Source organism: Lactuca sativa, chromosome 5 (genome assembly GCF_002870075.4).
Source record: "Lactuca sativa cultivar Salinas chromosome 5, Lsat_Salinas_v11, whole genome shotgun sequence".
In the NCBI taxonomy this organism is placed as follows: domain Eukaryota; kingdom Viridiplantae; phylum Streptophyta; class Magnoliopsida; order Asterales; family Asteraceae; genus Lactuca; species Lactuca sativa.
In genome coordinates this window covers 287835140-287850948 of record NC_056627.2, presented here as the reverse complement: position 1 = coordinate 287850948, position 15809 = coordinate 287835140, and the positions used below count along the sequence as shown (strand labels likewise).

The following is a 15809-nucleotide window of genomic DNA, read 5'->3' as shown; positions in this document are numbered from 1 at the left end:
ACAGACGCAGCAGGTAATTAAAGCCGAATCCACTCCTGTTCTTCAATTTTGATTATCTTGTTGATGTTTTATTTGTTCAATCGCTGATTCCAGTGGCTTTTAGAAGGCATGGGGAAAACGAATTTTGGCAGAATCGATCCATAAAGCTGTGAATCGTTTGTTGTATTGGAGATTAAGAGGAAGGGTATTATTGTCCATTCATAATGTATTTTATTTATAACGATTTAATATTATGAAAAACAATTATAAATCAATTAAAAATATAAAAAAAATGGATTTGGGTATATATGATATTAAAAAACATTAGGAATGGCAAATACGATATTTAGAATTTAGTCCGGGCAAATATGATATTTAGCTGTTTAGGAAGGGCGTATACAAAATTCTGCCTTATTAAAATTATTTTATTTTGTCTTTAATTTTCCCATTAAGAAATCTTTTTAACTATTTTACTTTTTTGATTGGATATACTATTCTATTTTGTTATAAAAATCTTTTAATTATTTTTTTTTGTTATTTTACTTAACGTTGATTTTACTTTTGACGTTTTGTTTGTTTATAAGTTTGTGTTCGTTCATGGCTTATATGATTACTCTTTAAACGAATAATTTTAATCTGAAATCAACTTTAAAAACAATAAATCATCCAAACGCGTAATTTATTTTTACATCTTACGAATGTTATTTCGTAAAAAATAAGTGTAATGAAAGTATGTTAAACATGAAAAGTATAAAGTAAAACGATTGAAAAATATAATTGGGTAAGCTAAATTGTTTAAATTATTTAATCAAAACTTTTACTTTTTGTTCATTTATTTTTTGAACTTTTTGATGTTTTATCCGTTTACATTATTTAATCATAACTTTTCTACGTTTTTTGTTTATCTGGGACTGGCATTTAAAAAAACGGATCATCTAACATATTTTTACATATTATGAATGTTTTTTGCTAAATGTTTCCTTGTAAAATAATATAAATAGAAAAACAAGAAAAAGGTAAGTAAAAAGTTATACAAATTAAGAAAGCTCTAAACGATTTTCTAACTTCTTTTTAAAAAAAAGAGGCTAGAATCGAATAAGTAAAAAATGTTTAGAAAATGAGATGTAAAAAAACTTAAAATTTTGAAACATCAAAAATTAAAAAAAAAAAAAAAAAGAAAAAAGAAGTCGAATCTACTAATTACGGCATAAAATAATATATATATATATATATATATATATATATATATATATATATATATATATATATATATATAGAGAGAGAGAGAGAGAGAGAGAGAGAGAGAGGTAGGTTCAAATATTTCTCATTTTTATGGAAACCAATTAAATTCGTGATTAATGTCAACAATAATATTCTTTTAGAATGAATTCATATGTAAAAAAATGAGATTGTATTCTAGTAAAATACACTTTCGTTTTTCATATTCCATGCAATTTTATTGTATTTTAGGTGAATGAGTTCTGAAACAAAATTAGAACTCATATATAAAAACGTAGGTGCGAATTCATTCTGAAAGAATGTTATTGCTGACATTAATAACTAATTTAATTAGTTTCCATAAAGAAAAAAAATTATAATTATGGATATTATTTAATATAAATATAATTATGGAAATCATTTAATCTTTATATTTATTTAATCAAATAATTATTTAATTTACAAAATTCCTATTGGTGCATTCTAGCACATAATAAATGTAAGAAACAAAATAACCTAGCCATATATATATATATATATATATATATATATATATATATATATATATATATATATATATATATATATATATATATATAGTAGCCGTTTACCCGCGCTAAGCGACGGGTGAGAATAATTTCTTTCGGAAATTAGTTTCTAGAGACGATTATGTTTTAAACCGAATTTCATTTTTGAATCGGTTTTGGATTTCAAACCATTTCAGAACATGAACCAATTATTTTGCCAAACTCCTTTCATAGGGATAGTCTACATTTCAATAAAGTTTGATTGAAGGTATCTGAAGGTTTGGATATCCGAATACATTCATAGGGATTTAGTCAAACCCACTAAAAATAAATAATTAACATTATAAATATAATTTTAGCTTAATTGTATACTTAATAAGTTAATTATTTAATAATGTAAAACCCACTAAAATGAATTTATATGTTCCTAGATAAAATAATTTATTTTAGTTTCATTTTTTCTATCAAGATGAATGAATTTAATAGTTGCATTTTACTTATATTAGGATGAGTAAAAATGATAACTGTAATACAACACAGAACATAAAAAATCACAAACTAATTTCGATTTTAGTTATACATGCAATTATGCATTAAAGAAATATAGAAAGTTGCTTCAACAATATATTTGTGGAAGACTCGTTTCAATCGACTTTGTAGCTCATCTATTTATTACAGACAAGTAAATTTTGAATGGCAAGAAAAAAAATCAGATCAATGTTTTCAGACATAAGCAATCCGGCCAAGATCATACAATTGGCAGTTAACGTGATCAAATAAAGGGCATGCAGTTATTTATTGCAGTTGACCAAACAGAACAAAAAATGAAAGTAAGATGCTAACATTAACAATTAACAGAAAGTACCTTGATATATTTTGCAATTAGCCGAAAGTATGAGATCAAAATAGGATGAAATGCATCGAATATCAAAAGACAAAAAATGCATAGAATAGTAACATACTTTTCCCTCGCTAACAATTTGGGAATATACATTATTTTCTACATGTTATAGCAGAGCATACCTCAAACGTTTTACCAATCACACAAACACCACAAAAGTTTTTTTTTTCATAAACACTGAACCAACACTCAACCACTCAAGGTACAATATTATAATTAAAAAAAACATCAAAACTATGATGCTAGTTCTTACAAATAGCGGAAAATTTTGAAAATGAAAGTTAGATGCTAAAATATACAATTACACGAAGGTGCTTTGCTATTTATTGTAATTAGAATTCAAAAAAAAATTAAAGTCAATAGTGTAAAATGCCTTACAAAACTTGAAATAGAGTATGAACCATAGGACTATGCAATTTCCTTCGCATAACCTTTCACTTGAAGTAGAGTTTTTTTTTTTTTTTATCAGAACCTGGTTTTAGAAAGAAACGTCCTTGCATGAGGCACTAACAGAAAGCAAATAAAGAAGTAACTAAATTACTAAAAAATTATATTTTTTTTGTTTGGACAGTGAGTTACTATAATATGCTAAGAGTTGGTGGAACCCAAGTGCCTAATGTATTTTAGGTTGGAAAAAAAAAATCCTCAACACATTCAAAGTAAAAAAAAAAAAAGTAAAAAATTATGACGTCTAATCTTCAAAGGAAATTTTATTTAGATAACTTGCGTTAATCCATCTTTTACATCCTTATTTTATGTTAGAGAAATCACAGATTAAAAGTTTATTTAAATGTCTAATACATAATGTTAGGCATTAAACATCGTATAATCTCATTTGAATCAAAGAAATCACATATGGGCAACCTCATATACGATTTCCTATACTCAAAAAAAGATTATACAAATATCTTACGCATAAAATTATGTACTTAAATATAAATATTCGTAGAATTTTACTCAAAAAGAGGAAACACAAAAGCAATTTCCTCAAGCAATTTCCATAAATACAATTGGCGTCATATGGGCCAAGCCCGTGATGAATTCACAACCTATAAGCTGAAATGGCAACCCAGTAAAGTGACTATTTGAGTCATTTTTAAATTTTCTTTGGGTTAGCAAAAAAATTAGTAAAGTAAGCTAAGTTTGTCCCTTTTTATTTTAAAGCAAGACAGACAAACAAACAAAAAAACAGTGAAATGGACTAAACAGAAAAGTAGTCTGAAATGGAAGGAAACAATGAAAAAAATACACAATGGAATTTCAGTCGTCTAAATATCTAAATACAAAACCCTCTGTTTTTAATAGATAAGCCCTTTAGCAACCTCAAAAAAATGATTAACATTTTCCTCGGGTGTCCCCACCTTAATCGCATGACCTATTTTTAATATTAAAAAAATAAAGTGTCACAACATTTATCTATAATAAAATGGATTTTATAATTTGCTAGTTTTTTTTAACTAACCTGGATTCTGGTGTTAATTTCCATGAAGTAAAATTGACCCCTTTCATCAAAAAGAAAGTCCACAATACCAACACCAATGTACCCAATTGATGTTGCTGCTGCATCACCCATGGCTTTCCTTAGCTCTGGGGTGAATGCAGGTGGGGGTGCTTCTTCAAGCAACTTCTGGTTCCTCCTCTGCAAGGGCAAAATCTCATTTTTTACAATACATACATATAAATATATAGAAGAAGTAAGCAAGCACACACACCTGAATATTGCAGTCACGCTCTCCAAAGTGAACAAAATTTCCTTATTTATCTGCAAGAACTTGAAATAAACATGTCGTTGCGGTTAGAAACTCAACAAGTTGGAAGGGGAAAATTGGTCTTTTCAGTTTCACTATTACAAAGAACACAAAAACACTTACCTGGAACTCAATGTGCCTTGGATTTTGGATGTATTTTTCCAAATAAACACCATCATTTCTAAATGCAGCAGCCTCACTCTGGGCTTGCTGTTAAGAGAAAAATACAAACAAAAATATTTAAAATTGGTTATGAAATTATAAACCAAAAAAAAAAAAGGAAAAATGTCCATAAAGTAGTTAATTGTGGATTTTATAATACCTGCAAAATTTTGACAAACTCATCACGTTTCTTTTGCAAGACGCTCATTCTCACTACGAACATCAAAGGCATGTACAACACTATAATTAGACAAATTTATCCACACACCCACATTAGCAAATAGTGAATGGCAAATGGCAAATAGCAATACAATAATCAATTACGAAAAAGAGCTTACATTTCATCGTCATTTGTTCGCTATAGATGATAGAAGAACGTGAGATGAATCACTCAACGATTGAAGGAGGGAAGGATCAATAGTGGAGTTCTTGGATAACTATAATAAAGTCAATAAAGGGACGATTTTTCTGATTTTGAACTGGGTAGTGAAAACCCCCATTGTTTGTTGTCCAAATTTTGAGAAATTTGAGTATACGATTGCATCTTTGGATGAAGGGAGTATAGAGAGACAGAGATAGAGATGGACTGTGGTGGGATTGCGAGGCCGAGGTTTGGTGGAGACAGGTGGCGGTGTGCTGCTGGTGTGTAATGTTGCCGGAGTCAGGTGGCGATGGTGGAGACGCTGAATGGTGTGTGATGTTGACGGCAAATTAGGGTTATGGTTAAGGTTTCTGGTAGAGAGAGGAGATGGCGGTGTTTACAAAAGAAGTGGGTGTCGGCACCAACCTGAACCAATGATTCCATGGCGTAGATGTAGCACAACATCGACAATCACAGAAAAATACATTTAGAAACGACGCCATGGGTAGAGGATTTCCAAAGCATTGGCTGTCCAGGGAAGAACACATGGTTGACGTCGTGAGGGTGAAGAGATAAGGAGAGGGATGGATGGTATTTGGTTTGATTACAGCTGTTAATCTGTTATGTGTAGAGGAGAGGAGATTAGGGTACCACCAAGAGAATATCGTGCGTAGGTATACCATGTACATTCTAAGCTTAATATTATTGTACATTATGTTAAAAAAGTGATACCTCTTAAAATTCAAGAAATGTTAAATATGTATTATATGATAGTAAAGATAAAGATATAGGGTTAGGTTATTTTGTTTTTACTATCTATTGTGTGCATGTATGATTGATTCTGGATCAATCATTTTAGTTATTTTAAGAAATTAATTAATGCATATTACATGTTGAAGATATAATGGATATTAATTACATATTCAACATTTAATATGCATTAGTTACTTTTTTAAAATAACTAAAAGACAAAACTTCAAAAATGGTCCCTGTGGTTTTCAAAAATATCAAGTTTAATCCTTAAGTTCAAAATACCTCACAGATGGTCCCTGTGGTTTCAAAACTTTTAACAAATGGTCATTCCGTCTAACTCCGTCAGCTTTTTACCGTTAAGTGAGGGGCATTTTCGTCATTTCAATACACAGGGACCATTTATGAAGTTTTCTATTACTTTTAACAAAAAAATAAATAAAAAGTAAATAAAACTTAATATGCAAGGGGTCCCACCCCACCCCATCTCTCTCTCTCTCTCTCTCTCTCTCTCTCTCTCTCTCTCTCTCTCTCAACCAAAAAACATCTTCTGACCTTCTACTTTCCGAGAATCTCCCTTTTCCCACAAGCCTATTGATGAAACTTCCTCACAAAAACTAGAAATTATGATCTTCATGACCAAATATCTCTGCAGAGAAGCCTCGATCTTTGAACTGGGAGTTTAGGTAGCGAAATTGGCAGCAACACGAGCGGGGATGACCCCATTTTTGCCTTCCCATCATCGACTTTATTAGTCAAAAGGAGTTGGAGAGATTAGGTGGAGTCCAAGATGGTGCTTTCACGAAGATTTCCACCTCCATTAACGACGATGAGTGAGTCTAAATCGAATTGCTTAATTACTCAATTAAGCTCACTCAATTCTAGGGTTTCTTTATCGGTAAATTTCTTCAATCGAATTGGTCAATTACTGTGTATTGATCAATTAGACGATTACAGTTGAATTCTGTTGCAATTCTTAGCATATCCAGAGATAATCTCTAGATGATTACTTGATTAGTTACCATTTTTTGTGGCTACTTCTCTTTAGAGCTCAATTTGCATCAAAATTAGTTTTTGCGTTGATTTATCTTCATTATCTGTGTTTCTAGGGTTTATAGGTTACAAATCGGAAGCAATGGATGACGGAGAACTCGATTTCTCCAACCACGAGATATTTGTGGGTGATATCCCGAGCAGTGGTTCCTTGAACAGCTTCTTCGATGAAATCTTCAACGACACACACACGTGTACTCATAAGCACACATGTAACCCTCCGGGACCTGATTACCATGTCCACACCAAAATCCTACTTGCTACGAGCGATGACGACAAAACCCCTATAGAAGAAACCGCTGAATCCTCCGACAAAAAAGGTAAGAATCGTCCATTAGGAAACCGGGAAGCTGTGAGAAAGTATCGTGAAAAGAAGAAGGCGTGTGCTGCTTCATTAGAAGACGAAGTAGTTAGATTGACAGCATTGAATCAACAATTGATGAGAAGAGTTCAGAGTCAAGTAGGATTAGAAGCAGAAGTAACGAGGCAAAAAAGTTTGCTTGTGGACATTAGAGGGAGAATCGATGGAGAAATCAGATCTTTTCCTTATCAAAAACGCCACCATCCGGTGGGTAATCAGAATTGGTAATGGCAAGATGGAGGCAAAAACCTGAAGAGAGAGAGAGAGAGAGAGAGAGAGAGAGAGAGAGAGATGGGACCCCTTGCATATTATATTTTATTTATTTATTATTTATTTAAAAAAAGGAATACCTAACCTCATAAATGGTCCCTGAGAAGTGAAATGACAAACATGTCCCTGACTTAACGGCTAAATGGTAACGGAGTTAGCCGGAAGGACCAAATGTTAAAAGTTTTGAAACCACAGGGACGATCCGTGAGGTTTTTTGAACTTAGGGACTAAACTTGATATTTTTGAAAACCACAGGGACCATTTTTGAAGTTTTGTCTAACTAAAATGATTGGTCCATAATCAATCATATATGCACATAATAGATACTGAAAACATTTGAACCTAACTCTCTCTTTCTCTCTCTCTCTCTCTCTCTCTCTATATATATATATATATATATATATATATATATATATATATATATATATATATATATATATATATATATATATATATATATATATAGGGTGAGTTTCAATAGACAATCATAATTAACCAAGGAACCAATCTTTTTTTCAACTTTTAGAACTTATTTTTTTATAAAAAAAACTAAAAATATAGAAATTCATAATTTTTTATCCTTTTTCCAATGATATAAAATTAGAATTTTTTTTACGTCAAAATCACAATGTGAATTTTTGAAAATTCACAACGTGAATCTGGATTCACACGGTGAATCCGAAAAATATTTTTCACATTCACAATTTTAATATATGAATTTAGATATTTTTAGATTTTTTTTCGATAAAAAATAAGCTCTAGAAATTGAAAAAAAGAATTGGTTCCTTGAATAACCAATAATTATAGTTCTCTATTGAACTTTTTCACATATATATATATATATATATATATATATATATATATATATATATATATATATATATATATATATATATATATATTATGAGACTAGGTGTCAGATCCGTGTGTTACACGAGTTGATTTAAAAAAAAAATTAACATTAAAATGTAAACAGAAAACATTTTTTAATATACGACTTTAAAATAAGAAAAGAAGAAACGTATTTATTGCAATTTAATATCATATATATGATATTTAATACTTTATATATATAAGTATATGACTTTAATTTCAAAAATTGACAAATAGATAATATTTACTTCAAAAATACCACAGAATGACAAGTGTGAAAATCATGACAGCTTGACATGTGGTAAAAAAACTTTCATTTATTAAGAAGGATTGAGTAGACTTTTAGACGGAAAAATATGTACTTTAGCATTATGAAGGTTTTTTTTTTTAACACAACACAAAAATAATTACATGGTAGGAAAGGAGGATTTTAAACACACCATGATGAAAACCATTAAGGTGTGAGGTGTGGTGTTGAGGTGTAAGGTGTCGTGCTTATGGTACCTAAGCTCCACCATCTTCCACCTCATTAATTTTCATTTTTGCCATTAAACCTAAAAAGGTAAGGTGTGGCGTTGATGGTAAAGAAAGAGAGAAAGATACATAACCATTTTGCCTCCCATTTTTCATCGATGGAAATGCACCGGAGGTGAAAAAGTGGATCTGAAACGGTGGAGACCACCGGTAAAATACGTTACCTCGGCCTACCACCGGTAAAAATTGTGTGACACCGTCCGACCTTACAAATCACCCTTAATGACATTAATCAAAATGACGTCTAATCATTAACCATTTACAATTTTACATAGTAATTATTTATTTATTAATTACCGTGTGTCTGTGTGTGTGTATATATATATATATATATATATATATATATATATGTGTGTGTGTGTGTGTGTGTGTGTGTGTGTGTGAGATCCATTGAGAACTCGTAGTTTTTCTAGAACTCGAGAACTAAAGGTGGAGTGTTGGATCAAAATTAACTCATTAAGGGCATGATCGTCATCATACAAATCTCATCTAATTTTTTGTATTATTGGAAATATTAATAAAAAAGCTCACAAATTAACATTATCAAACAAATTTTCGGATCTTTTTATATAAAAAATTGTTATTTTTAAATTGCAGATTTTTAAATTTTTTTAGAAAGCATAATTTTTTTTAAAATAAGTTGAAAAAAATATTTTTTAAAAAAAAACTGCATTTTTTTTAAAACATGAAAATTTTAGAACTTAGTAAATTAAAGAAAAAATTGCAATATTTAAAAAAAAAAATCAATGTTTTAGCAGCATATATGTATATTTTTTCAAGTGCATGTATACATATTTCTTATACTATAATATTTATAAATAAATCATAAAAAACAATTTTTACTTACTAATCTACAAAAACAATAGTACAAGTATTTTATTTCATACAAAATAAAATATAAAAAACAAAAAATGCTAAAAAATTCAATGCGCTTTCATGTCATTGTGTCAAAGTTTCTATATTTTCTTCAATTTATCCCTTTTAATCTTTAATTCTTTCCCAATATTCTTCCAACTGTATAAGAAAAAAATGATTAATGCAAGAACATTCACAAAAAACATATATATAAATCATGTAAGATTCACATGTGATTGTATCTTTTAAGATTCACTTGTGATTTACATTTGAATCATTTGTAATTCAAATGTGAATTATATATGATTTACATGTGAATCACATGCGATATACATGTGAATCATGTGATTCACTTGTAATTTACATGTAAATCACATGAGATTTACATGTGAATCACATGTGATTTATATGTGAATCACATGTGATTTATATGTGAATCACATGTAATTCATATATGATTCACTTGTGATTTACATGTGAATCACATGTAATTCATATGTGATTCATTTGTGATTTTTCATGTAAATCACATGAGATTTACATATGAATCACATGTAATCAGAAGGCTAAAATATCCCCTTATATGTATTGAGAAAAAAAATCAGTTACATATATTTACAATAAAGAAAACTAAAACTTATTTGATTATTAAAATTGTATTCCAATTCTTTCACTTGATGTTGTTAATTGTTATCACTTGTGGTGTAGGTTAAATGTGTTGAAGTTTTCAGAGAATTTTATTAAACATAAATAAAGCACATTTTTAAGATACTTGAGCATTTTATTTGAATATGTAAGTGACATCTAACTAACCTAAGCTAAATGACCCCTGCCTCAAGAAACTTTTGATCAGCTTGAATTGCTTTCATGTGTGCTTCCTCATCTGTTTTGTGTTCACCATCTTTTTCATGTGTGCTTCCTCATCTTTTGATCAACTTGAAGTGTGGTGTGGTTTGGTTTGGGCTTTGATCTTTGGGCCTAACTAGTGGGCTAAGGGAGCTGCGTACGTGGGGCGTACAAAGCCTGGTACGCCCAACGTACTCGTGGAAAGGAAACACGAAGGCCAAGCACGTACGCCCAACGTACCAGGAGTACGCCCATCGTACGTGTGCAGACCCTTAAACCCTAAAATTTTAGTTGCTCCCTATATAAAGAACATAACCCCCCTGTTGGTTAAGCCCCCCTTCACTCCTACCCAGCCACCACGAAAACCCTAGCTCCCTTTGTGTGCCTTTGTGTTCTAAAATCCATTGTTGAGAGTGTTTGTGTGTTATTTTAGTGAGAAGAGAAGAAAGGAGCTTGAATAAGAAGCAAGGATACACCATGAGCTTGTAGATCCAAAGGATTGACACCATTTCTGACTCTTTTGAGGTATCAAGCTTCATACTTGACCATTGTATGCTTAGATTTGTTTATTTGGGGTTTTTATGTCCTTTTTGGACCCCATTATTGGGAGTGTTTGAGTATGGTCGGTTCCAAAGCTTAAGAGTTGTCCTTTTGGACTCTTGGAAGCGCCTAGAGTCATACAAATCGGATCTTGGTGGTTAAGCCAAAACCATGCAAGGGCTAGATGGTCATAAAGTTGGATTAATGGACCAAAATCATGTTTTTACCCCAATCTTGCATGCAAGCACATAAAGTTCGTGACTTTATGGTCTAAGAGGTCTAAAAGGACCTGGATCTGCATTTTAGGCATAAAGGTTGAATGGATTAAGTCATGGGTGAAGCCCCAAGGAAGTTGGCCAGTACGTTGGGCGTACTCCCTGGTATGCCACGCGTACTGGGTCAACTTCCCGTATGTGGTCAAGGCTAGCGTACGTCGGGCGTACGTGCTAGGTACGCCACATGTACGCATGCAGAGTGGACTCCTTGGGTTTTTGGTCCTTAGAAGATTGGCCCTGGACTTTTGGGCCTCATAGCCCATTGTAAAGCGTAAGTTTGGGCCTGGGAATATGAATTTAGAAGCATTGGGCCCTTGGGCTATGTTGGGCCATTTGGATTATTTTGTTTTGGGCTAAAGACTTAGTAGAAATTATGAAAAGGCTCATTTGAAGGATTGGGCCCAATTTGGAAAATTGGGCCATCTGCGGACCTTTGGGGAGTCAAGATGGGTCAAGGGTGTGTTGAATGTAATGTGCTAGAGTGGGGTCTTTTGAATGTTCTCAAATTAGACCAAGGGGTCAAATGGTTATTTAACCCCCAAGTAATGTTATAGACTCTGATTGAGTGTTATGTGTCTCTGATAGCTAGGAGCCATCAGAGCAGCTGTTAGAGATTTCCTCCGCAAGATTCGACACGCAGTTTACAAGGTGAGTTACCTTCCAGTAGAAGTGGGTCTAAGGCCACAATGCCGGCCCACTAGTAGGAGTTGTATGATAGATGATTGTCTTTGTGATAATAATCTAGGTTGCTACTACTTGATATGTTTTGTGTTAGCATGGTATGATGTTATGTGATAGTGGTAGTAGAATGGGGGAATAGTCCCCCAAGTTCGGTTGTTAGGATCGAGGGGTAGGTTGGACACCCCGGTATGTCTGACAGGGGAAGGTTGAGCACCCCAGTATGCTCAATAGGGTAGGTCGGGCACCCAAATATGCCTGGCATGGGATAGGTCGGGCACCCCGGTATGCCTGACAGTATGTGTTTCGTATGGTATGCGATATGATGGGGGAGCTCACTAAGCTTCGTGCTTACAGTTTTCAGTTTTGTTTCAGGTACCTCTTCAGCTAAGGGGAAGGAGTCGGCGCGGTAGCGGCACATCACACTCGCACACGATTTCTGCACCGAGCTTTCTGGGATTGTACTCTGATTTTTATTACTATTGATGCAATGGTTTTGAGACACATTGTTACATTTTATGAATCGGTTTGACATTGGTAATGTTTTGGATAATCTGTTTTATGAGTCACTTAATTTAAAAAAGTGAAATTTTTGGCCTTGAAATTCGGGACGTTACATCGTGAAAACCGTAGTTAACTCACTGAGTTTCCAGACAACTCGTCGAGTTCATGCAAAAACCAACAATGGCCAATCTTCATCGGACTTGCCGAGTTAACTATGCAACTCGTCAAGTCCCTTCAGTCCATATTCCCATTCAGATGTTTTTAAGCTACCCCAAAGCTCCAAATTGTAGATCCAACTTCCTAAGACACATATTCCACGTAAAGTTGCAATCTTTATGTGCATGCAAGGTCTTAAAGGCTTGGAACACCAAAACCAAGTCTAAAATGAGGTTTAGGGCACGGTGAGAGGCCAATACGAGATAAATTTGATAACTTTTTGAATTTGGGACCTGGAGGAGTCCAGATTTGAAGGTACAACTTCAAATCATGGTCAATACCCGAAATGGTTCACATATATGCTAAAAATGGCCCTAAACTTAAGCATGGAGAAATCTAGCTAGAGAGAAGTTAAGGTAACGACTTGTTACCTTCCAGATGATGCCAATATGATGTAGAAGTTGGATCTAAAAGCTTCTCCTTGCTCCAAGCTCTTTAGACTTCAAGTCATTTCCATAAATACACCTTCCAGGATTCTTAACACACAAAATGGAGCAAAATCACAATTAGGGTTTTCTGAGCTCAAGGGGGACGACAAGGGAGGCAGGTGGAGGCAAATGACCCTTTAAACAGGGTGTAGAACCTTGGAAATCAGGGTCTCATTTTCCAGCTCCTACGCGTCGAGTCCGGGTCCTCCGACTCATCGAGTAGGTCCAATAATCCATGCGGGCTAACCCGACTATACACGATGAGTTGGGGCAACCAACTCGTCGAGTAGGTCCATGAACATGTATATAAGGCTTTAAAACTTAGACATAGGAGTCGGGGTGTTACACATATAAGGAAAAACCAGGTGTTTGTTTTTTACTAAAATGTCTAAGTAGCGAACCGAGACCTACTCTCACTGAAATCGAAACGCAAGTGAAAAAACCAGTCAACGACTTGAGCAGCCGACACCGATTGAACCTATGAATCGGGAGGTCCGACGCGATCGGACCTCTGGTTGATTTTTTAGGGCATCGAACTTCGAGATTGAAGAAGGACTCAACACAACGTTGTTCAATCTATCAATCGCCGGGGATCTTCAATGGACATCACTTTCTAATACAATGGATCGGCAAAACGGATTTTGATTCCAGATCTACGGTAGCGGGATTAGGCGGTAGTAATCATGGAGGAAATCAGTGATTGAGAGGTAGAGAGATAACATAGATATTAGGTCGTCGTATTGGTGGTTGACGAAGGAAAGAACGACAGGCCGTTGAAGGCGGTGGTTGTTGACAAAGGTATGGTGGTTGTTGGAGGACGGAGGGAGGCGTACGACGGAAAGAAGAGGATGTCAGTGATGAATACGATACATTGAGAAAAAGAAAATAGAAAGAGAGAGAGGCGTTTCCATCAACAACTTATTTGATTTTTTTTTTTTTAAATTTTTTATATACTAGATTTACCCCTGTGATCTATTGCTAAAAAACTTATATACCATTAAATTTAGTCATATTTACAAAGTATGCCACTAATCATCTAATCCTTCCAAAAATTGATCCAACGTTCCACTTTTAGTTACCGGTTATCGAGAAACTTTGTGTTCTCAAATAATCATTGCTAGTGTGTGTGTGTGTGCGTGTATATATATATATATATATATATATATATATACACGCACACACACACACACGTAAAAAACACTAACTCAGTGTTTTCATGGTCCCTAAACTTTTTTCGAAATGGCTCTTAAAATTTATTTTTTATTAACAAAGCATCCAAATTACAACAACAGCCCGTAAACTATTACCTCTCGTTTTTCTTATTAACAAACTCTTTGAAATTATTTCCTTTAATTTTTTTGTGTTCTAAAAAGTTATAAGTTTAGCCGTTAAAATTTTAACGTTTACATGTACTTCAATATTATTTAAAATATAGTCGTTTTCAGTTTATTGTTTTTACATTTGGTATCATTTGTTGAGTGGAAATATACGCTTGGTCATCCATACCCCAAAGGTTAGGTTTTCGATTATCCTAAATCCTCATTTAGTTCTATAAATGCATTTTTTTTTAAATTTGTATGAATTTTAAAATATCCTAGTAGTTTATAATAGACAAAAAAAACAGTTTTTATCATATCAACGCATGAGGAGACAACACCCGTTTATTTTATTAATTGACAAAGTAATGACGAAAACCACCACATATATATATATATATATATATATATATATATATATATATATATATATATATATATAAAATTTTCCTGTTATAAATGAAATCACAATCCAAGTTCAACTTGGAGTTCCAATAAATTTTATGAGGTCTAAATCATGACAAAATTGCAAAAATAGTATTTGTGTGTGTCAAAATTGTGTGGTTTTGGTCCAAAAAAGTTTTGTAGTGCATTAGTGGTCAAATTTCGAATACTTTGTATGGTTTTGGTCCCTATGGTTAACATTTTCGTATGATTATTGTCCACACCCAACTTGAACAGATGAATATACCCTTATATAATTCTTTTTTAATTTCTTTTATATATTTTCTTATTATTTTTATTAAAATAAAAAAGAAAAAGAAATACTACACCCTTACTCCATTCATTTATTCTCTCTTTACCCCCCCCCCCCCCCCATTATATCTATCCTCTCTCTCACAAACACAAGTCTCAACAAGACCATCACCCTACCCCTACTGGCCCACCATATGTTGGACCTCCACCTGTTTGACGACCACTTGTCGGACCTCCACTTTTATGCCCTACCCTCTTTCTCTCCTTTGACACCTACTACATTGGTTTTATATTTTTCATGTTTTATCATATTTTCCTACATACACACACACACACACACACACATATATATATATATATATATATATATATATATATATATATATATATATATATATATTATGAATTTGATGTTTACAAGTTCAAACATTAAAAATACACATAAAAATAAGTTGTAAATGAATCAAAATATATTAAAATAATACAAAACCACAAGTTTTAGTGTTTTACATCAAATTCATATACGTCAAAAGAAAAAAAAAGTATAATACCGAAACAAAATATAGTTTTAGATGAATACAAACACATCAAAAAACTTTATAACATTTACCATATGTTTTTATTTAGAGAAAATTAAATGGATTTGAAAAAAAAATCACCAAAATTTATTATGTAATTGGTTATTTTTATGTGTTTTGATTCGGAAACCGGTTCAACC

At 32.7% G+C, this 15809-nt stretch overlaps 1 protein-coding gene across 1 annotated transcript; it reads left to right on the top strand.

The window, feature by feature from the left end:
- Positions 1–5819: 5819 nt before the first annotated feature.
- LOC111910129 (basic leucine zipper 19) lies at positions 5820–7680 on the top strand. Its single transcript, XM_023905914.3, has one exon. The coding sequence runs from the start codon at positions 6782–6784 to the stop codon at positions 7286–7288; it is 507 nt and encodes a 168-aa protein (XP_023761682.2). The 5' UTR covers positions 5820–6781; the 3' UTR covers positions 7289–7680.
- Positions 7681–15809: the final 8129 nt, after the last annotated feature.